The sequence below is a fragment of the Artibeus jamaicensis genome, unplaced genomic scaffold, assembly GCF_021234435.1.
Source record: "Artibeus jamaicensis isolate MK-2021 breed Jamaican fruit bat unplaced genomic scaffold, CSHL_Jam_final scaffold_916, whole genome shotgun sequence".
NCBI lineage: Eukaryota > Metazoa > Chordata > Mammalia > Chiroptera > Phyllostomidae > Artibeus > Artibeus jamaicensis.
The window spans coordinates 10,601,349-10,624,829 of NW_026522059.1; the positions used below are offsets into that span (position 1 = coordinate 10,601,349).

A 23,481-nucleotide genomic window follows, 5' to 3' on the forward strand; every position below is an offset into this window, starting at 1 on the left:
ACGACAGCACTATTTTAAGACGACAGATCAAGGTTTGGTGAGTAAATGCAGCTACAAAGTAGATAAGCTAGAATGAAACTTCCACTCATCTACCGTGTCCTCTGTCTTCCCTCTCAGAGATAGGCAAACCCTTTATGGAGCTTCCCTTTCTCAGAACAGTGCACCCGCAGAGAACAGAGTAAATCCTAGAGGATACGATTGGACGAGAAAGCCTAGTGGGCCTGCGCCAATTAGGAACCCTTTTCACATGTCAGCACTCAGGGTACAGAAGGGGAGAAAGCCCAGAGGAAATGGGTCTCCATCTATCTCCATCAGTCCTCACAGCATGCACAGGAAGTTGCACTTGGCAAAAGAGCTAGACACCAAATGGCAGGAATGTTGAGAGTGTGCAAAGTGCCCCAGCTGGAAAGCACAAAACCGTAGTGCACAGTCCAGGCTTCCTGACCTCAAAGCTGGAGAACCTCCCTCCCCACCAGGACCCCACAGTGAGACTAGATCACAAGCCTGTGCGGGGCATCTGGGTGCTGTTCTCCTGTTTGGTCACCCCCCACTAAACCTGACCTTGTGCCTGGCACTTCAGTAGGAGGAGCTCTAGGAGCCAGGTTCTGCTTTTGCTGCTGGCCTTCCTTTGTCTGAGAAACTTGCTCTCTTTGCGTCAAGGACAATGGATCACATTCGCACAACAGACCCCATGTCTGTCCTTCCTCGCACATGAGGTTTTGAGTCTGAAACACCTACACACCCAGAGACACGGGAACTTGCAACGGGCCCATGCTTTTTCTTTCCTGGGGTCTGCTGTGGATCAGCTGTGGGATGCAAGAGGAAAGCAGGCAGGCTTCCCTGGTTACCTTTGTGGTCTGGCAGTGGGAAAGGAACGTGACCTTGGCAAATGGGTCTGAAAGTCCGTTGCTGTCGGCTGCAATAAGGCCCCGGGCTTGGTACATGTGTGCTCTCAGCTGAAAGATATGCCGGTCTGTGGGCAGACAGGGGAAAGCGCAGGCATTAGTGGGCTTTTAGGAACAGTAAGTGCTCGTGGGTGTCTGTGTGCACAGTGAGTCTGTGGGTTTATCCAGAGACAGGCAAAGGAGACCACAGCACCACCGGCGCCGGAGGCCGAAATGGACGCAGCGAAGAGGCCATATTGATGGGCACTTGGGAGCCAGGCACTGTCCTTGGTGCTTCACTGTGGGGTTTGATCTCCATAACAACCCTGTGAGATACATATAATGATCTCCATTTGGTAGATGAGGGAAAAGGCTCACTAAAAGGCTAAAATACTTTTCCAAGTCTACAAAGCTAAAAAGTGCCAGAGCCTGAACTTCATTTCTGTCAGATTCCAAAATCTCTTTCCCTTCCAAAAAGACCACATTTTAATTCCTAGTAATTCTTCTGTTTGCACTGGTATGTGGGTAAGAAAGGTACTACCTCCAGAAGCTTTTCTTCTCTAATCTTGGGGGGCTGGGCCCCCAAGTTCCCCCTGGCAGTCAAGGTCATCCAACAGCAGAGGAGCCTTGTGTGACACAGGAAGCCTGGGTGTGCAGACAGGTCTCCCAGGTTCCCAACATGGGCTCAATTTACAATTTGGCCTCAGGCAACATGAAGGTAGGAGTGCTCTATGCTCTCGGAGCTCCGCAGCAAGAGATGCAGCAAATCGAATAAATTTGGAAACAGAAGCGAAACGCAACTGTAAGCACTAACACTTGTAACAAATTTAAAATTATATGGAAATGTAAGCATGATGGCATTCATAGAAAATACCCCACACACCAAAAGGTTGCCGGTTCAATTCCCAGTCAGGGCACATACCTAGGTTGCAAGCTTCATCCCCAGTTGGGGTATGTACAGGAGACAATGATCAATGTTTCTCTCTCACATCAATATTTCTCTCTCTCCCTTTCTCTCTCTCCCCCTTCCTCTCTCTCTAAAATCAATGAACATATCCTTGGGTGAGAATTTTTAAAAATAAAATTTTAAAGCAACCAAGACAAGAAACAAACTAGAGAAAGTCCTCACTGATACCAGTTTCCCCTGGGTCCTGACCAGGAAATGTAAATGCCCGCTGTTGACAGATCAAAGCCCCAGTGCCGTGAACAGGGAGAAATCTGCTTCAGTTCTACAGGTCACACCAACGCAAGGACTCGCTGGCATTTATATAAAACACACCTTTTGCTTAAAATTCAAACTTGACCTAAATAGTCTGTCTACAAAGAAACACCAGTTGCTTTCTCTCCATTAACAGAAAAATATCGATGTTCATTCCAGACGTGTTAAATGACTTGACTTCATTGTTTTAGATCAGACATTGGAAGGTGAGGAAGAAAACTTAGAAACTATATTAAAAGAAAGCAAGTAAGTTGATCTTAAGATAAGGCACAAACAACACACACACACGTCCCTCTTCTCCCTGTTTTCTCAGGAGCCCACCAGAGACACCTAAGACCCTCTTTCCCCTTTGGGCCTCGTACCTTGGTAGACCAGGCAGGCTGGAGGATGACTGGAGTCAGCCACCGTGGACGACATTTCTGCTTCATAGCCTGCTGGCAAGTTGTCCAGCATGGCGCCAGAGTGTCTGGTGGAGCCCAGCCACAGGTACACGTCGACTTTTGCTTGCACCGACCAGCCAGCAGGCCGTTTTCCAGGAAGCTGCGGAAAGGTTGCAAAGAAGCCCACCGTGTTAATAAGAGCCGAGCATGGACCTTGATCTTTGGGGAACAAGGTCCTTCCTGGGTAACTAAAGACATGCCCAGGGGGGTATTCAGAGAACAGTTCTCAGGAGCTCATCTTATAACAAAATGAGACCAATGACCCCAGTTGCCACAATGCACAGTTCCAGGGGGGAATTCAGGTGTAAGGGGGTCTGAAGCCTTAACAGGCACTGTGTTAAGCACTTCTGAGCCTTGGGTCATGTAAATCTAATTGATAGGTATGGTTATTGCCCCCATTGCTCAGAGAGGTTAGGTAAGTTCCCAAAGAACACTCAGCTTTTAAGTGATGGAGCCAGGACTCAAACCCAAGAGAGATGACTTTAGACCGACACCCTGCATTTTGAACCCCTACCAACCGCCTGCCTCTTTCCACACTGAGCTGGAATCTGTCTTCCCAGACCCTCCAGGTGCCCAGAGCTCCAGCTACACCTCTACCTCATAAGCAATGAGCATTTAGAAGAACGCAAATGCTCCTTTCACAGATCAGGCCTTCATGTGCTTGAAGGAACCTACCTGCCCTTCCACGTTCTCTCTTCCAGACTGCAACCTCCCATTCCTGCACCCCTGCCTCACGCAGTGGGGTTCCTAATTCCCTTCCCCATCACCAGGATTAGGAGACTCTTCGTCCCCTCTAAGGAGTCCCAGGCCCCAGATCTGGCTGCATTCAGGGTTGCTGGCAAGGCCTTCACTCTGAGGATGACAACCTCTGCAGATTTTTTTGACCCTTCTAAGTGCCTTTTCTTAGTATTTCTAAGGATTTTCAATCAGTACAGTCCCCTTTTTTTTACACCACTTCTTTTCCATAGAGAATCACAAAATCTTACTACGAGAGGCTACAACTTGCTCTGACTTTTCCAAGGCACCCATGGAGGGCCCTGAGTCCAAAATTGAGCACAGTTGTCCACCTTCATGTCTTGCTCTGTGTGTGCCTTAAGTGGATTCTGAACAACTCAATTCAGCAACTCCTACAAGTGCCCCTAAGAACCGCTGACGGAGTGGGGTCAGGAGGGCATCACAAAGACCAAGACACAGTCCTAGCCTCCCTCCAAGAGCTCAAGTCTAGACAAGGAAGCCAGCTTGTATTCACTTACTCAAATGCAAAGTCAAGTGTAAGAGAGAAAATGCTACAGAAGCAGAAAAGCAGCAGCAGATGCTTCCATCCTCTCTTTAAGGCTCATGTGTTTGCTGGGCTTGAATCAGTATCATGAAGCTGGACCAGTGGAGGAGGTGCCCCAGGAAGAGGAAAGTGCAGGACAAAGGTACGGGGGCAGGAACTCAGTGTAATACGGGCTGATGTTCAGTGAGGACTTACTTTGTGCCAGGGATGGTTTTGCTCAGCGATTTCAGAAAAGAAAGAGCTGGGCCAGACGATGACCCAGATGAGGCTGAGGAAACCTGCTGCTTATGTGGAGGAGTTTGGATTTGATTCTCTAGGGAATGGGATGCGTTCTTTATCCAGCTTACAAACAGCAAAAATGGTCATTAGTTGTCGGTAAAGACAACCACTCTGCAGCTTACAACTCTGAAATTTATAAGACAAATAATTCCCAACTCATCATCATCATCATCATCATCATCATAATAGCACTTGTTTAATAAAACAAATATTTATGGAGAACCTAAGGTTATTTTGTTATAATAAAAGCAACCCTTCTGCCATTTGTAGACATTGTAGAAATTTGGTCGGTTCACAGTGTTGTCCCCAGTGCCTGAAAGGGGGCTGGGCACCCCGAAAGCACTCAGTAAATATTTGCCGAATGGTCTATTTTTCCTAATAATAATAGTAGTAGCGGTATTTTTAACCTCACAGGCATTTCTAGCCTGGGCGTGTCTTCCCTGACTCCCCTCTTCCCCACTCTCCTTTCTCTCATGAGCCGCTGTAGCCTGACCAACCCCAGCAACATTTGTTGAGAATAGCCTGGTAAGGCAGGGGTAAAAAATGAGAAAAAACAATTACAGAATGCAAATGAGCATTGAAAACCTGTGATCACCCATGTATAAAAATTGCACGAGACAGAAGGCTCAAGTCGTCACCTCTCCGGTGCCCCGCCCACCTCCTCTGGGGTGCTGGCGAATGCCAGCTGGCTTAAAAGAAAGAGAAATCCTGGCCAGTCACAAAAGGGAGAGAAAGATGTTGAAGTTGGTCCATCGGTATTAGCAAGGGAAAGGTTTGTCTGTCTTGGGGCGGTTTCTCTTTCTGCTGCATCCTAGGGAGAGCTGGATGGAAAACTGGAGGCCTGAGAAGAAGAGACTGACCCAGGGGTGTGGAGCAGAAGGCAGGGGAGGGATGGGGACGAGAATGAGAAGGGGTCTCTGGAGTTAACGTCGGGTAAACAGAGAGGCAACTCCAGGAGAAGAGGAAAGGAAGGCTGAGCATCACCTTCTGGCTGGGCTCTAAGTGCATAGAAGTTTCCTTTTAGTAATGAATGAATGTCCCTTCCTGCGCTTTGGCCACTAGGGGCACTGTGGGTATGAGACAGAAGGGGGAGAACTCTGGGACGGTGCAGTGGGCTGAGCTCAACGAACTCCGTTCCGGCATTCTTAGTAGCATTGTGAGTACATTTAAATTAGAGAAAAAGAAAGACCATGGAACCAGGGACCATCAAATCCTGGTTGCTGTTACAGATTTGTCATCACTTAGCCACGCTCCTTCAGACGAGGCACCTTCATTTCCTCTAGATTCATATTCCCCAAACTGGGCCCCTAAGAATGGTGGCTTCCTAAAATCCACACATAGCCACCCTAGACGAATCAGATCAGCAGGCCCGGCTTGTCAAAGTTGAACATGTCCCCTGACTGCAGGACTTCTCGGACGGAGCCTTCATGAGTGGCGCTCCGAGGGACGGACTCAACTACAACCTCCCAGAGGTGCCAGAACAGAGAATGTTTGTGGAGCCACGTGAAGGACAGTTGTTCCCTGGAATCACCTTTGAGAAACCTCTGGCCTGGAGGTCTTAGATTTACCTCCTTTGTCCTATTGCACCTCCTAACTCCCAGCTAAGACACAGGGTGAGTGGCAGGTGTGCGAAGGCTTTGTCTGCCTGGCATGGCTCTTCCTTTCTGTGAGGAGAAGAGCATCCAGGGAGTCAGCAGGAAGGGAGTTAAAGTCTTGGGGTGATGATCAAAACAGGACTAAAGATAGTTCTGCTGAGTCATCTTATTGGGATGTGTCATCAAGTCGGAACAATTGAATTCAACAGAGTTTACAAAGCTGTCACCCGAGACCAGGACGGTGAAAGCAAAATACAGATAATGAAGCCAGTTATGTAGCCTCTGGCTGTATTTGCAGTTGTTCTTTGTTCTCATTTTAAATAATGCCAGGATACATCAAAATATTTAGGAGGCGAGCAGCGTGACACTGGTTTTCTAGTATTTTTAGCACAGAGCCTTCTAAAATGATTTGCTATTTTTGAGACAGATAAATGTTTCTTGTGACCCCAGAATTTCTTGGATGGAGCAAGTGGAAGAAAAATCCTGATGTTTGTGGTAAGAAACTTGGGTAAAAAAAGTCCTTTTTCAGTTACAAGTCATTATAGGGGCAGAATCGTTAAAATCATTTTACATGCATGACAGAAAACAGCATGCGGAGCCCCAGACACTTCACTGGGCACGAAGGGGACAGAATCTAGGGACCTCCTCTAGATGCAGGATGCCCATTTGTCTGAATGCCTGTGGTCATTGGGTGACTACTCTGGGTGACGCACACTCTGTGTTCTTTATATTCAGTCCACTTAATTCTCAACACCACCTCCATTTGACCGAAGAACAGGATTCTCAGAGATGCTAAGTATAATAACTTACCCCAGGTCACACAGCTAATAAGTATTAAGCCTGGCGTTCTATTATGGATTAAATTGTATTCCTTAGACCTTTGAAAGCCTTGGAGAAGAGTCAGAGAGATGAACACACACTAAGAATGCTGAGCAAACCGGGGGGAAAAAAGACAGAGATTTCCCATCTTTGAGTCAAAAATAGTGCAGACTTACTTTGAGGAAATGAGTTTTGATGGTTCCACAGTATTTACCCATCTGCTCCCTGACGGGGGAGTAGAGCAGGTCTTTGGAGGCGATGCGGGCGTACGCTACCCTCTTGTTGTTGCTGAGCAGCCAGAGGAAGACGTCCGGGATGGTGTGCTGCGGCTGTAGGGATGGAGGGGAAGGGATCTGATAGGCCGGGGGTTAACAAGCCCATGCCCAGAGTTGTCTGATCCTCAAATATCTCTGCAATCAAGCAGTGAAAATGTAGCTTCTTTGAAAAGAGAAAGCTTTAGGTCGTGAATTAGCAGTCCATGTAAACCCCCTTCGCCAAACTGCTCACGGTACTTTAACGATATGCAAATTGGAACAAAGGTTTCGCATCTTTAGTGGCCTGCTTTTCTCTATCTGTAAAACAAACATTTTCTACATCTTCCCATGGATTTTTTCCCCAATCTTATAATAGTGTTTTGGCTTCAAGTATTGGGCCTCTTAAGAACCAGGTAACATTTCCAGAACATTCAAATTAAAAAATTCTATGAATGTCTGTCTATTTGCTCTTGGAAGGGAAAATAATTCCACATGGACTTTATACCTAAAATAGAATTGCAAGCATTTTAGCTTCATTTTAAGTGGTTATTCAGGAAAAACTTGACTAAATTGCACAGAAAATGGTATTTTGGAATTGAGCTAGTCAACACAGGAATTGCAGAGATTCCTGCCAAGAGGCCTATTATGATATGAGAGTTTGAACTGTACATTTCTGAACCCGCAAAGCTACTGAAACAAAAGGGAAGTTCAATGTCCTAAACTAGGCTGCAGCACGGCTGGGCTGGAAGCGGTTCCTCTGTGTTTTGAAACCCCTGGCACGGTGGTGTAACTGGCACCCTCCTAGGGTATCCCTTCTCCCCCAGTACAGAAGCAAACATTTTCCTGGCCACAGGGCCGGTCAGTCACAGACCGGAAGCCCTGGTGCCTGCTTTGAGCCTTCTGGGTGTCTGTTAAAGTCCCTGCATCTGCTAGAATGACTGCCTGTCTCACTGTTTATTACACCTGCAGAGAATGGTTGATTTACAAGAAATACAACTTTTGAGAACAACAGAAGCAATAAACTTGTACCTCTTCCTGCAACTTTCCCACACAAAACCCTGTGTCTGACAGAAGCAAATATCCCTTTTAGATCATTCTAGAAATCCCCAGAAGACACTGGTTACAATTAACTTAAAAATGAGAGGCTGATTGAACCTTTACTGGCCACGAGTTTAAGTCCTCTGTTGAAAACTTATTAAGGATCCTGTGCTAATTTTGACTTTTCTTGAGTCCATTAAGGAACATGCTTTTTATTTGTGCTGAACAGTCAAGCTTCATTTAAAAAAAATCAATAAAGCTGTAGCTAGTTGGCCTAATTTTAAAATCTCGTTTTTCACCCCTAAACTAATGGTGCCTGGTCAGCTCTGCAGGGTTTGGGAGACAACACTGCTCCGTCTCTCATCCTTGTCAACATTTCAACGCCACCAGGAAGACATCTGGCCTGATCTTCCAAATGCAATTACTATTTGAGTTGGTTACCTCGTCCACAAGAAAGCGAATTTTTTCCACAAAATTTTGGGCTTCATGGATCATTTCATCGAGTGACAACTTTTTCTTCTGCTGCTGAATGATCTCCTTGGCCTTCTTGGCCATTGCCTCCTGAAACAAGACAAGAATCAGTACAGATCTTTCTAGAAATCTGGACAACAGGCACGGCCCTGTTGCTGGAGAATCCTGAAGGTGAGCATGAGCTCCACACTGAGCCACTCACGGGGGCTGTTTCAGGGCCCTCCACTGAGCATGCTGCCCCTTTAACAGAAATTGCAGAGGAATGTAGAGGCCATGAATATCATCTCACTTTCCTTAGACAGATGAGAAGCTGAGGCCCAGAAAAGTCAGAAGTTTGTCAGGGTCCCACAGCTCTGGGAGACAAGCCTGAATTTAGCTTTTCTGATACTAGCAACAACTATACAAACAGCAGCTAAAATGTATTGAGCTCTTATTCTGGGCTGGGCAATGCTCTAAATGCTATATTAATTCTCCTGGCAACCACGGCTACCTTAGCAATGAGAGTAGGTACTCTTATTCCCATTCTACAGCCGGGACATAGAGTAATGCAGCTCTGAGAGGCGAGCTGGAGTTGACCTCCAGCTGAGCCCAGAGTCCAAGTCTTAGTTACGCTTCTCACCACCTCTTCCTAGAGGCCTGGTGGATGCCTCCAGACCAAGGAGCTTCCAGACCAAATTTTTCATTTGAGAAATTCTGCCAAGGAGCTCAGTATGAGTGATTGAATAACATCGGAAAGCATTTACTCTGATTCGTTTGCTCAGCCCACATTTATGCACTTAGCGAAAAGTCTCAAACACTTAACAGGGCTTTCAAAGGCCCTGTGCGAGCTGGCCGGCCTACTCCCTGCTTTCTCCCGCAGGGCTTCACTCAGTGTGCCCCGGGCGGCCCTGAGACATGCCTAGTGAACGTGGTTCATTCTTCCAGACCGGTGTGTGGGCGGCTTCCTCTTCCTCAGATGTTCTTCCTAGGCTCCGCACAGCTGGCTTCCTCTCTCTTGCCTGAACTTAAATGTCACCATGGCATTAGAGCACCTTTAAACATTTCCTTCACTATCATAAACTCTAACCATCTTCTTTATCTATTATGTACCAGTTTATCTCTGTCTCCCCCACTAAAGTGTAAACTTCACTAGGACAGGGAACTGCTCTGTCTTGTTCTTACCAGGCATTTTCAGTGTCTAGTGGGGCTCCTGGCACATGGCAGGTGTTAAAATAAATGTCTGTTAAGTGAACCAACCAGTCAATACATTGATAAGAAGAAAAAGGATGGATTAGACAGAGGGAACAATTACATAAGATGTCACCTAATAATTGAGGGTTTAAAATGGCGGCAGCATAGATGTGTGGAAGGGAAGTAATGGGAGATAAGGCTGGGATGCTACATTAGAACAAGAGAGTGGACAGCTCTGTCCCTCTGAGAAATGTGGACATTGTCCTGTGAATGATTAGGATCACCAGTGGTTCTTTAAAGGGGCAGTGACCTGGTCAGGTTTGCATTTTAGAAAGCCGCTGTGGTTGTGGCTAGGAAGAGGGGTTAGATCAAGACTATCGCAGCAGTCCACGACGGAGACACAGAGGCACTCACTCTGGCAGTGATGCTGGGGATGAAGAACTGGGATAAGTTCCAGAGCCCTTAAGGGGCAGAATCAACAGGGCCTGGGGTCAAACTGTTTTGGGTGAGAGGAAAGGATTCGAAGTGGATTCTTAGGCTTCTATTTGGAGCAACCAGTGTGGCGGGCAGTGCCAGCGCAGGATGGGGAGCCAGCTTAGGGGGGAAGGTGATGGGGCATGAGTGGAACATGTGTATTTTTGAGTGTGAGCTGCTATGAGACCAGCAGGGGGCATGTCTGCTGGGAGGCTGGAAATACAGGTCTGGAGATGAGGAGGGAGGGCTGGGCCATGACAGAGACAGTGAAACCATGAACTTGCTCAGGCCGACTGTCAGGTGCTGAGAAGACAAGAGGGCCATACGGGCGAGGGGTAGGGATGACGCTGACGAGACAGGGAGGGCAGTCAGGGCGCTGAAGAACTGGCCTGGAGGTAGATCTTCTCTACGGTGGGGACGGGCCTGCCTAAGGCACAGAGAATGAGTGCACAAACCTCCACTTACTTTTCTGGAAAGAAGGATGGACCAGGAGTTTTGAGACTTGAGTTTGAGTCTCTAGATGATGAGCAACTAGCTGTGACCTTTAAAAAAATCACTGAATCTCTCTGGGTACAACTCACATCTTTAAACTATTCCTGGTGAGTCAGACACTGAGTAATTTCTCTTTGCAGAATTACCATGACCTCCTATAAACTGTCCCTTGGGGCCATTGCTGGACTGAAGCGAGGAGGTAAGCTAAGCCAGGGTCTGACTTGGTCGGGCATTTCTCAGTCATCCCTCATTCAGCAGGGACTGAGCACCCATAAGGGTCTGAGGACCATGCAGGGTCACCACGACAGAGATGGGTACCAGCTACAGCCCTGTTCTCAAGAAGTCCTTACAACTTAAAAAAATACTTTTTATTTTAAAATTATGGCTGACGTACAATTTTATATCAGTTTCAGGTGTACAACCCCATGATTAGACATTTATATAACTTATGATTATCCCCAATAAGTCTGATACCCATCTGGCACCATGGATACCTATTACAATATTATTAACTACATTCTTTTCACTGCGCTTTATATCCCTGGGACTATTCTGTAACTACCAGTGTGTAATTTTTAATCCCTTCACCTTTCATTCACCTCCCCACCCCCCAAATGTTCTCTGTCTCTATGAGCCTGTTTTCATTCTGCTTCTTCATTTATTTTGCTTTTTAGATTTCACAGGTAAGTGAAATCATCTGGCGTTTGTCTTTCTCTGTCTGACTTATTTCCCTGAGCATATAATACCCTGTAGGTCCATGTTGTTGCAGATGGCAAGATTTCATTCTCCTTTTAGGGCTAAATCATATTCCACTGTAAATGTTTACAACTTTGCTTACAACTTTGTAAGAAATGCTCAGAACTTTGTTCTTAATGGGAGGAAACCAAGAAGAGGAAGCATAGTTATTTGCTTGGTTGTTGTTTTTGCTCTCTCAGCTTATGAGACAGAAGGTCAGGTGAAAGAGTTTACAGCCTTTGACAAAATACAAATATCAAGAAAACGAACAAGGGAAAGTTCAGCAGAATAAGACACAGGACTGGTGGACTTTCAGCTCACTCTTACGAACATTCAATAAATGCCAGTTCCTTTGCAGGTCATATTTCCTTCTCACTTATGCATCTATGTCACACAGATATATAACCTTGAAAACCTTACCCTCAGGTAGCCTCTGACCTATGCCTTATCCATGAGGGTTATTTTTAAAGTACGTTTCAATTCTCTTCAAAGTATAAATAGATTTGCACATACCAGCTCCTGCCAACAGAGTGTAAGTCGTTTCTTATCTAAAGTAGTTTGGTTCAACATCTTGGGCTTTTTCTCTGCTTCAGAGATAAAGGTGCTAGAAGAGAACAATTTTGAAACCTACTTAGGAAAAAATCATTTATATAATTTCTGAGATTTATAAATATACTCTCTGCAATACAATGGCAAAGTTGATGAAGTCACAGAACCAAGATACTCCATTTAAGATTAAGCAATGATGCACCAACTAAGCAACAAAATGAGATTTTTTTTCCTTATCTGGGAAAAAATGATGCTTAGACCCCACAGGAGGAATAAATGTTCATTTTTCAGTTTCTTTCAGTACACATGTATTGCGATTGCTGTTCAAGTTCATATCAACAAACAAAAAATAAAGTGGTTTTCCTTTATCTTACAAATTTAACACACACCAAAGATACCTGAAAATTTGTTTGTAAAGCAAATATCTTAGACTCAATACTGGGCTATGTCTCCATATTTTTTTAAAACTGTAAAAAGAACTGAATAGTCATTTTGAGGGATGGAGTTAAAAACGTGTTCAATAGGAAAATGGTAAAGGTTATGAATACAGTTGAAGAGATATAAATGGCTTTAAAACTTGAAGAAATGAGATATTGCCTTAATCAGAGATAACTTAAGGGCAATGCCGTTTTCATCTATTAAAAATCTATAAAAGACACAAGGACGAAACCAAAGGGGGGTAGGATCAAGGGTGGGAAGTGGTGATGGCTGGGGTGAAGGGGGGTGGGAAGAAATGGAGACAACTGTACTTGAACAACAATAAAAACATTAAAAAGACATGATGGTCGTCCAGGCTGGTGAAGAAGTGGGAGGCAGTCTCTCTCCTCCGTTCTTCGAGCAGGTACACCGTCAGAATGTTTCAGAGGTGATTTTACAGCACCTGTCAACGTTTCACGTCTATATAATTTAATTCAAATTTTCACAAGAATTCTATCCTTTAAAAACAACTGAACAGTTTTGTAAGTATATGTTTACAAAGCACTGTTTACTGGGGCATTGTTTACAGGGGCAAAGAAATGGCAAGAACTTCAATATCAGGGGCTAGTCCAAAATCTGACACACACGATGGATGGCACCATGAGGGTGACCGTGACGCCCTGCTCTACAAGGATGCCAGTGACACACTGTCGAGCAAGAAGGCAACCTGCTGAACAAAGTGTGTGCTGTCTCTCAGGGAGAAGTAGAGTGTTTTTATGGGTGTGTGTGCTTGCAAACGCTCAGGAGAGAAATACAAGAGGAAAATTGAAACTCCTCTCTGGAGAGTGGGATTGGAGAAAGAATGGAGAACACTTTTACTGGTTACATTCCTGCATTTTCCTTGTTTTTGTAAGAAGAGCATGTAGTGCTTCCGTGATGAAGAAATCAATGACAAAAGAGACGAAAGGGTAAGTCCAAGACGCCACCCCTGCCAGTGAGGGTCCCACGCCAGAGCCCTGCCCACGGCCAGCGGAGGCCTCGTTGGGAAGTCTCTTTGGATGTCTAGTCAACTTACATTTTCTCTGAATTTCTAAAAGGAATTAAAAGCATTCTATTTTGAGGAAGGAGTCTTGTCTTCACACGTTCACCTTCCCCAGAGGCACAAGGAATTTCAGTCCATTCCACTCCCAAGACGGACCAGCCCGGGGAGGTCTGAGGGACACTGCTAACTGTCTCTCTCCCTTCCTTGCAGCGGAGAAAACAACATATTTCCTCATCAAAATCGGGATACATGACCACGGCACCAGTTTCTGTTCACCTGTCTTTCAGCCCCAGCCTGCTGCCAGCTGGGGGCAGCCTCCTCACCTCCACGGGGCAAAGGGTCTGTCCCTTCCCGGGGAAAGCCCCAAAGGCCAGCGGCCCCACCCCAAATGGGCTGGGGGCACCAGGAAGCCCTCCATGACCGCAGGTCCAAGCTGCTTTCTCAACCCAGGTTCACCAACTATAAAACTAACATTTTCATCTCTGTCTAACCCCTATGAATATTTTTAAGTTGATTCTAGACTTGAAAGAGGAATGATCATTGCCCCAAGTAACCCCCAACATAGAAAAGTTATTGAGCTATTAACTTGCTCAGAAACAGTTTCTAAAACTATGAGCTCATGAAGCTTTTTAAAGATGCTGAAAAGGAATTGCCGGTGGCATTGAGCTCACAGCAGGGGTAGCACTGACATATATATATTGCTTCTACGATGTAAAATAAGAAGGAAATTCAAATAGGAAAAAACCTATATATTTATTTCTTTGGTTCCCTTTTTTTGAAAAAAAAAAAAAAAAGTAAATGCTTGGGTAGTTGAGATATTAGGAAAGCTAGAACTTAAAAAACAGAACACCATAACAGGGGGAAAGAAGGGGAACAGCCAAGGAACATGTATAAACGACCCACGGACAAGGACAACAGTGTGTGGGGGGATTGAATGTGGGAGTGGGGTGGGCAGGGCAGGGGAGAGCAATGGGGGAAAAATGGGAACAACTATAATTGAACAACAATAAAAATAAAATAAAATAAAATAAAACAGAACACCAGCATTTTGCTGTCCCCTATCTACTAGTTTTTGCCTTCCATCAACCGAATGATGTGAGAGGTAGGCTGGTGAAGCCCACAGGGCAAGGACTTGAGTCTCATTTCTAACCATTCACTTTAAAGGAACCAAAGTCCTCTCTCCAATAGTCTTTGAAGAACTGAATTCTGCAAATAACCAAGTGAGTGCTGGTGGAAGCGAATCCTTCCTAGCTGAGCCTCGAGAGAACTCGGTCAAGGCCTCAACGATAGTTTGTGAGAGGCTCAGGGCAAGGGACCCAGCTGTGCTCACAGAAGCTGTGAGATCATAAATACTGTGTTAAGTCACTAAATTTGAGGGTTACTTGTTACTCCATATTTAGTGACTGATACACTATTTTTGCATCTTTGATTGTATTATGCACCTCCTGGGAAAAAACACTCATTAATTGCTTCTTACAATGTGTTATATGACAAATTCTATTAAATGGTATTTGATACAACTTATTCACCTCACTCTCAGTGTAATTATCGAGCATCTACCCAATGCAAAGAACCATGCTGGGCGCCGCTGGCATTTTCCTTGTTTCATAAAGAATCTCAGCAGTAAGTCTTGATCTTCTCCTTTCTTTCTCCCTTTGCTTTATGTTTTAGTTGTTAATGTTTCAGGAAGCAGCCATAATTCCTCTAGTGCCAGCTAAGTTCCTGAACAAAATAAAGATGGATGCAACCCACCTGAATCCATGTGAAATGGACTATTTTCTAGGATAATTAAAAGCTGATTCCATGCAGTTGGTACCTGCTTTGACTGATGAAGTCATCAAGCACCGTCTTCATTTTCTCCTCCGGTGCTTCCTCGGAAACCTTGACCAATGCTTTCACCTCTTCTATACTTTCTTCCTGAAAACAAACCATGGAGGTGGGGGGGGGGGAACGATGGGAATGAGACACTGTGTTGGAGACACCGATTGTAACATTCCAGAAATAGTGTTTAGCTGTTTCTTGTTTGATTTAGAAATGAAGATTTCCTCAGTCATCTCATGCCTGAACTGGGAAACGTTACTGCATGCTGACTCTGAACCTTTGCTTTCTTAACTGGATTTGGGCCTGATCTTGTAGAAAACTGTCCACCATGTTAGGGACTCAGAATTTTATACTAGTTGAAGCCAGGCTCTATCAGTGTTGTGAGAAAGCCATCAACACCTGCCCTTTGGAGATGAGGAATACAGCGCACCTTAGGTTCTACATCAGTAAGAAGCAGAGCAGGGATCTGAATTCAGACAGTCTGATTTAAAGTCCAGGCATTTTGCAAAACGTGTTCTCGTTCCCCTGGGTCCACATGGTAGAAGAGGCCTGTGTCCTTCAAATGCAACAATCTCAATGTATTTGTATTTAAACCGAGGCCAAGACCTTCTCCTGTGTGGATAAAAGAATCTTTCTACCTCCAGTTTCCCAGTGTTCACATCCATCACCTGGCAGTTACCTACCAGCAAGTCTGCCATTTTCTCCAGCACATTGGACCAGTACAGCCTAAATGTCTGGTCCCCCCAGGAACTGGTGAAGTAGACGCAGGGCTTCTTGGCCTCAAATGGCAAGTAGTTGTAATTCCTGTGAAAACACATTACGTCTGGACATTAGTTGGCAATCAGCATTTTTCAGGCGATTCTAGTTACATATTCATGTTTTGTATGGTCTTTGTGGTGTGAACAAAACTATCAAAGTATTAATTCTACCCTTAGCCTATGGGGACTCATGAACAATAACCAAGGAACAGTATGTGGCCACCATGGACAGGTACCAACAGCTACTGCTATCAGACCCAGGGCAAAGCTTAAAAATAATCACCAGAATTATCAGGCAAGACTTCTTCAAGGAAGTAGGTCGTTAACTGAGAGAGGAAAGTGTGATGGTAGCAGAGAGCTAACATTTTCCTTTTAAAAAATATATTGTGTTGATTATGCCATTACAGTTGTCCCATTTACCCCCTTCATTTCCCTCCACCCTGTACACCCCCTCCCCCACCATTCCCCCCCTTTAGTTTATGTCTATGTGTCTCAAGTTCTTTAGATTCTATATTTCCCATACTATTCTTGCCCTCCCCCCTATATATTTTCTCCCCACCATCTATGCTGCTTATTTTCTGTACCTTCTCCCCCCTTCTCCTCCTCCCATTCCCGTCACTAACCCTCCTTGTGATCTCCATTTCTATGGTTCCACTCCTGATCTAGCTGTCCACTTAGGTTGCTTTTATTTTAGGTGTGGTTGTTAATAACTGTGAGTTTTCTGTCCTTTTACTTTTCATATTTTTTATCTTGTTTTTCTTAGATAAGTCCCTTTAACATGTCATGTAATAAGGACTTGGTGATGATGAACCCCTTGAACTTGACCTTATCTGAAAAGCACTTTATCTGACCTTCCATTCTAAATGAAAGCTTTGCTGGATAGATCAATCTTGGATGTAGGTCCTTGCATTTCATGACTCAGAATACTTCTTTCCAGCCCCTTCTCTTCTGTAAGGTCTCTTTTGAGAAATCCGCTGACAGTCTGATGGGAACTCCTTTGTAGGTGACTGTCCCCTTATCTCACTGCTTCTAGGATTCTCTCCTTCATTTTAATCTTGGGTAATGTAATGATGATGTGCCTTGGTGTGTTCCTTCTTGGGTCCAACTTCTTTGGGACTCTCAGAGCTTCCTGGATTTCCTGGAAGTCTATTTCCTTTGCCAGATTGGGGAAGTTCTCCTTTATTATTTGTTCAAATAAGTTTTCCACTTATTGCTATTCCTCTTCTCCTTCTGGTACCCCTATAATTCAGATGTTGGAACATTTAAAGATGTCCTGGAGGTTTCTAAGCCTCTGCTCATTTTTTTGAAATCTTGCTTTTTCATTCTTTTCTGATTGGATGTTTCTTTCTTCCTTCTGGTCCACTCCATTGATTTGAGTCCCAGTTTTCTTTTGTCACTATTGGCTCCCTGTGCATTTTGCTTCATTTCCCTTAGTGTAGCCTTAATTTTTTCATTTAATTTGTGACCAAAACCAACCAGTTTTGTGAGCATCCTGATCACCAGTGTTTTGAACTGTGCATCTGTAGGTTATCTATCTCTTGGTCGCTTAGAAGGATTGCTCTGGGGCTTTGAGCTGTTCTTCTTCAGCCATAATGTCTTGTTCTGTTCGCGCCTGTTAGTACGAGGGGTGGAGACTTAGGTGTTCACCAGGGTGGGGTGACCCAGTAGGTGGGTTGTGAAGCTATATGTAGGGGTGTGGTCAGAGAGGGGCAATGGCGTTTGTTCTGCTTTCTCTCAGATCTTGGTCCCTTCTGCCACTTCCCACAAGCAAATTGGGCCCTTTTGGTTCTGGTTCCCAGATGGGTGGGCTTGTGTTCGTTCTAGGACCCTGTGGGTCTCCCCAACAAACACTCCTGTGAGGCTGGGAGCCTCTTCTGGTACCTCATCCCCTGAAAGTATTTTCCAGTTGGTGCTTTTAGGCTTTACTTCCCGTCTCTGGGGCCCTGGGTTGCGCAGTCTGTCTCACTGACCGTTTTTAAACCTGCCTGGTTTATCTGCGCACAAATGTGTGTCTGTGGTCAGCCAGCCTCATTTTGAGCCTTACTGGGTTTTCATCAGGCACCGCTCAGGTCACCAATCACTGCCTCCTCTGGCCAGGACCCCTCTCCACTGCCGCAGACTCCACCCCTCTTACCGGTCTGGATGAATGGTTCGTTGTTGTTGGACTTCCAGGCAGTTTACTTTTCTGTCTGTTTGGTTGCATTTTTGTTTCTAAGTCTTTGTTGTCTTTAAATTTGGTTGTGAAAGGAAGCACAGTCTTTCCACCTATGCCTCCATCTTGGCCGGAAGTTTGACATTTCCCTTTAATGTCTATATGCTAGGCAATGGGTAAAGATCTCTTGAAGTAAAAGATGTATTTTGTAAGCTGAAATTTCCAGAGAAAGGTAGGAGGGTAATAATAGTATTAATGAAGATTAAGGCATGTGCCTCAGACTTCAGTATTCCATGGCTTGCCTGCCATCTGTTCACCCATCCATTCATCCATCCATCCATTCATCTATCCCTTTATCTAATATGTATCATTACCAGGCATTAGTGCTAATAATATAGGTGACTCGCTTGGCTAAGAAGGGACAAGAGAGATGTCAAATTAGCTAGCAGGGGAAATGTAGAGCTAAAGAGAATTTTGAGGGTGTTTGGGTATGCTTCAATGTGAGTGAAAAAAAGACAGTTAACAGGAGAGACTGAAGACAGGAAAGAGGGAAAGAATTTGTAAATTTTAGTCCCCAAGGAGGAAATGAACGAGAGTGAAGGGGGTTGGGGTAGGAGAGGTTGTAGCAAAAAGGCAAAGTTCCCTACCTCATGACAGCTACATGTTTAACTAGGATTCCCCCCACACCCCTGTAATTTTCCCACAAGCACCCAAATCTGTGTGAAAAAACGTGGAAGGAAGGCCAAAGCAAATTTCTAGGAATGGGTGTGGCGGGACAGACAGGTGGCCCTGATAAATACAGACAGTGTTTGCATGTTTATGGAGGTGGGGGGAGAGAGAGAGAGAAACAAAGGAGGAGGAGGAGGAGGAGGAGGAGGAAGAAGAGAAGTTGTTTCATTTATATTCCAAAAAGCTAAAGAGAACTTTAGCCTGAAAGAATGCATAATTGTTTGGGTTTTTTTTAGCTTTCCAACCCAAATTTCTTTTGGAGATCATGCCCTGTGATCTGTTCTGCAGAAAATAAACCAGTAGGTGTCCATTCAGGAGAGAAGCCAAATAAATTCTTGGCAGAAACTAAGGTTGTTATTACAGCAAGAAAACAAAATATAAAATAAGGGAGGTTAGAGTCAAAAATGCTTTTTTCTCTTTTTAAACTTACTCTACTGAGAATCCTGTGGCTGAATAAATTCCCTCTCATGTGGTGCTTTGTTTCAAGGTTTCTTTGGTTTGGGTTATTTTCTGCTAATGATGTTCAAGGCCTTTGTCTCTCTGGCTCCCAGGGTCCTCCTGGTCTTACTGGGTCTTACTGTGTCTGCATGGACCAGGATGCCGTGGGCTCTCAGGTAAATTACAGTGCAGACGGAGGGCACCACGTTGCCGGGGGAGAGAGAGGACTGCCAGTTTGAACAGCTGCCCTGACACGCGACCAGCCTTGTGACTCGGGGCAAGGGTAGGCCTGGAATCCTGAGAATCAAATGATCACCCATCACCAGGTGTCTTGTGCGCCAGTTTCATTCCTAAGCTCCAGCCCAGCACGTAAATTATATGTCAATCCATGCACTTTGCAAAACTGGGAAGCCCCGAACAAGCACACGGTGATATTTTAAGTGCCACGTTAAACCACCCCTGACAAGGTGGTATTTTCATGGAGGCAACAGTCAAATAAATTGTGTATATGTGTATGTATAGTATATAAAATACTATAAGTATGTGCATGCATGTTTCTGTGTGCACATATGGAGAGGTCTATTATAGACATAGGCCCCTTCAATTCAGCTGCTGATACCCTGGCTCGCCATTATGTGGACAGATCCTCAATATGGTGACTGAGAAATACACAGAAAGCCCCCAAAATACCATCATGACTTATTTTGGTCCCCTGGAGCCAGCTGGCCACACCAATATGAGCTGCATCCAAGGGTGCCTGGAGACTCCCCCTGTCCTCCCTAGCCCTTCCCACACTATACCCCCGACACTGTCATCAGTGGTCAAGAATAGGCTGGCCCCACAAGGGGCGGGGGTTCTCACTGCCTGGCCCCAGGGGGAGGATGCAGAGCACCTCCCAGGAGCCTCGGAGAAGGGCTGCAGATCCTGCCACAGGACTCACCGTTGAAGCTCTCAGTTTTAAAAATGGGCAGAGAAGCTGTCAAGGGACTGGGGAATTTGGGGCTCTTTTGGGTGTGTAAAGAAGGATGGACAGCCAAGTGTGGCTGCATGGGACCTGGAAAAGGCCCCAAAGAAGATGGCCCATGGAAAGGGGTAGGGTGGTCACTGGGAGGGGGAAGTGGTCCATGAGAGGGACAGGACCTCGTTAGAAAATGTGGGGTACGCTCAAAAATGAGAGGACAACAGCTGAGATTATTTCCACTTACTCCTTCCTACTTTGTCCCAAACACTCTCTCTCTATCCCTTAAGCCCCTTCTCATCCTTTAGGATGTCACCTTTTCTGTGACCTTTCCCAACGTGTCACCTCCTCCCAAGGCAGAGTTAGTCACCCACTCTCCCTCTCTGCTTCCAGAGTACCCTACGCCCACTTACAGCAACACCTTGACTCGTTCAGAAACAGTTATGAGCTACCCTGTGCCAGGGATAGGTCTCAGCGGGAGATGCACAGATACACAGGGATAACGTGGACCCTGCCCTCAGAGTGCTCCCAGTCTAACAGGGAGACAGACAGACAGACAGTGAGCACGTCTTCCTGCAGAGTCATTGGCGCTTGGTGGAGGTGAATATAAAGTTCAAATCAGACTTGAGATTCAGGAAAGGGAACTTGATCTTCCCCTTGAAGGTTACTGGGAGTCAGCAGTTCTGAAGGTGGTCTGTTGCCTGGGAAAGGGGAGGGCAGGTTTAAAAGGACCAGAAGCAGCAGTTTGGGGGACGGCCAGGGCCACTGTATGGTGGGAGGAAAGGTGGAGTTTGGGGAGGGGGGCTGGAGATGAAGGTACAGTAGATGGGGATTGAAAAACTCAGTCAGGGCCTCTGAAATTAATCCTGAAAGCCACCAGCAGCCAAAGGATGGTGTCAATTAGGGGAGCCACTGGTTCAGATAGACAGTTTGGTAAATTTCTTGAACATCCAAGGCAGGTAAAAGGTTTTTAAAATAATGCAGACAAAGATAGAACTGCAGAGCATTATGCTATGTGAAATAAGCCAGGCAGTGAGGCACAAATACCATATGACCTCACCTTTAACTGGAACATAATCAACAAAAGAAAAAAGCAAACAAAATATAACCAGAGTAATTGAAATTAAGAACAATCTAACTATAGCCAGAGGGGAGGCAGGAGAGGACAGTGGGGAGAAGGGTTCTCAGGAACTACTGTAAAGGACACATGGACAAAACCAAGGGGGAGGGTGGAAGCAAGAGAGGGAGGTGGGTTTGGAGGGGGTGGGGGGGAAATGCAGGCAACTGTATTGAACAACAATAAAATAATTTAAAGAAATGAAATAATCCAGATGAAGACACCGACTGCCAGGATGAAAGAAATGGCAACAGATAGGAGCAATGCTTAAGATCTAGAATCAACCAGGCTTTATAACTGAGTGGATGTGGGTGGGAAGGAAAAGCAGAACAACTGACAACTTTGCAGCTCTGAGGACTCAGAGGACGGCAGGGTCATCTGTGATCTGGGGAGGGCAGGGACAGAAGCGATGTTGTGTGTGCCAACAATGAGCCTGGGAATGATGTAAGGGACTCCCGAGGGGAGGTGTCTGGATCTGCTGCTCAGGAAAGAAGGCCGTCTGGGGAGAGAGCTGTGAGCCCCTGTCTTCCTAACTGGGGTCAGGAAGCCATGCGCCCGTGCCCAGAGGGAGAGTCTGGATGGAGTGGAGGAGAGACAGGAGCGAGCCGGTGAGGTGGGTCCAATCTCCTGGCACGTCAGAGAAATGCAGTGTTCTCTTTTGAGAATCCATGCACACAGTGACGTTTTTATTCGTAGCACAAGGCTCAGACACAGAGGACCTCACTATGCGTGGTCTTCCCTTCTCGTAAGTCACTTGGTTGGTGCTTAAACCCCCTTCTTAAAACAGAATTCTGTCATTTTTGCTTCTCTTAGCATGTTGAAATTTTACATGGGTTCAAGATCAGTGAGGATACACGCAGGTTCCCCCACTGTTTTCTGAAATAGTCTTTTCTGGCAGCTAGCAATTGTTTTGGTTTTTATCTTTAGTTCTTCAGTTGGACTGTGGCAAAATAAAATGAGAAATGCTGTATTTAATAATGCCACTAAATTGAGTTTACATAATAGCATAGAATGCAGATGAATATAATAACTGTTAATAGGATTTGGATTCAAATATTAAATTCCGACCTTCCTACCCTACTATGCGTCATAGTTACAGAATAAAGGGGGCTCCAGATCTGGTCATACTGACCATCCTCATTGCTCTGCCCAGGCATGAATTACAGATGTGCCATTTGGAAAGCTGTTGACATGTCACTAAGGATTCGGTAAAGTGGCACTTACCGCGTTGCCCAGATTTATGCCTACTCCCGTAACTGAAATATAAAATAGTAATGTTTCTGCTTTTGGGGAAAGAACTGAAACTAATACTGCCAGAAAGTGGTGAGACTGCCACCGTCAGCAAATGTTGCTCCTGCTGTGTCTCCTACCTGTTCCCTTCTGTCACAAGTGGCTTCTCTGGGTGAGTGGTGGAGACCATGGGGACGGCCCCCTCGGGGGCTGCGCCCCTTTCTCCTTCACGTAGCAGCGGAAGGGTGTCTTCTTCAGCTGATTCTGCTGATTTCTTCTTACTCCCGTGATGGGACCCTCCATCAATCAAGTTCCCGAAATTACCTGCAGAGGCAGCAGCAAGGGGAAAGGGGCCAAGTGTTAATAAGCAAGAGGAATCAGGCTGCTTGACATAAGAGATCCAAGTTTATGTCCTCCCAGGGCACAGAAATTAGATCTCATTATGCAGGTAGGAAGAGCTTGGTCAGACCAAAAAATAAGATTGACAGTGACAATGAGCCAACTGCAACATCCATGCTATGTTCTCATTTGTAAAAAAAAAAAAAAAAAGTTACAAATTAACTGGATTCCATCTCCCTTCCTTTGAAGCAGAGCTTCCCAAATGTGAATCAAGGCCTTCTGTGATGGAATTTCCTTTCTTAGAATGGGTTGGTGCATCAGCCCAGGAAGGTCATAGGAGTTATAATAACAGCTTCTACTATACGCATGCCCTTGGCCTGCACTGACTCGCCGAGCCCTTGTAACAGCTCTATGAGAAGTTCTCATCATTCCTATTCCACAGCTGAAGAAACTGAGACCCAGAGAAATTAAGTGAGCCTCAGATAATGGAGCCAGGATTAGTAACCCAAATCTGTCTGAATCCAAACTATGTATATGTATGTGTATCTACATAGTTTGGATTCAGACAGATACACACACACACTTTTAAGGATTTTATGTATTTATTTTTAGAGAGGGGAATGGAAGGAGAAAGAGAGGGAGAGAAACATCAGTGTGTGGTTGCCTCTTGCACGCCCCCTACTGGGGACCTCGCCTGCAACCCATGCACGTGCCCAGACTGGGAATCAAACCAGTGACCCTCTGATTTGCAGGCGGGCACTCAATCCACTCAATCCAATTAA

At 45.4% G+C, this 23,481-nt stretch overlaps 1 protein-coding gene across 1 annotated transcript in view; it reads right to left on the reverse strand.

Moving 5' to 3' along the window:
* FER1L6 (fer-1 like family member 6) overlaps positions 1–23,481 on the reverse strand; it is a 130,910-nt gene that overhangs the window by 51,242 nt on the left and 56,187 nt on the right. Inside the window, exons 14-21 of the mRNA XM_037166462.2 lie at positions 22,501–22,684; positions 15,662–15,782; positions 14,974–15,074; positions 11,663–11,753; positions 8,249–8,368; positions 6,692–6,844; positions 2,466–2,643; positions 849–973 (exon numbers count right to left, since the gene is read on the reverse strand). Coding sequence (XP_037022357.2) covers positions 849–973; positions 2,466–2,643; positions 6,692–6,844; positions 8,249–8,368; positions 11,663–11,753; positions 14,974–15,074; positions 15,662–15,782; positions 22,501–22,684 — 1,073 coding nt within the window. The remainder of the gene's footprint in view (positions 1–848; positions 974–2,465; positions 2,644–6,691; positions 6,845–8,248; positions 8,369–11,662; positions 11,754–14,973; positions 15,075–15,661; positions 15,783–22,500; positions 22,685–23,481) is intronic.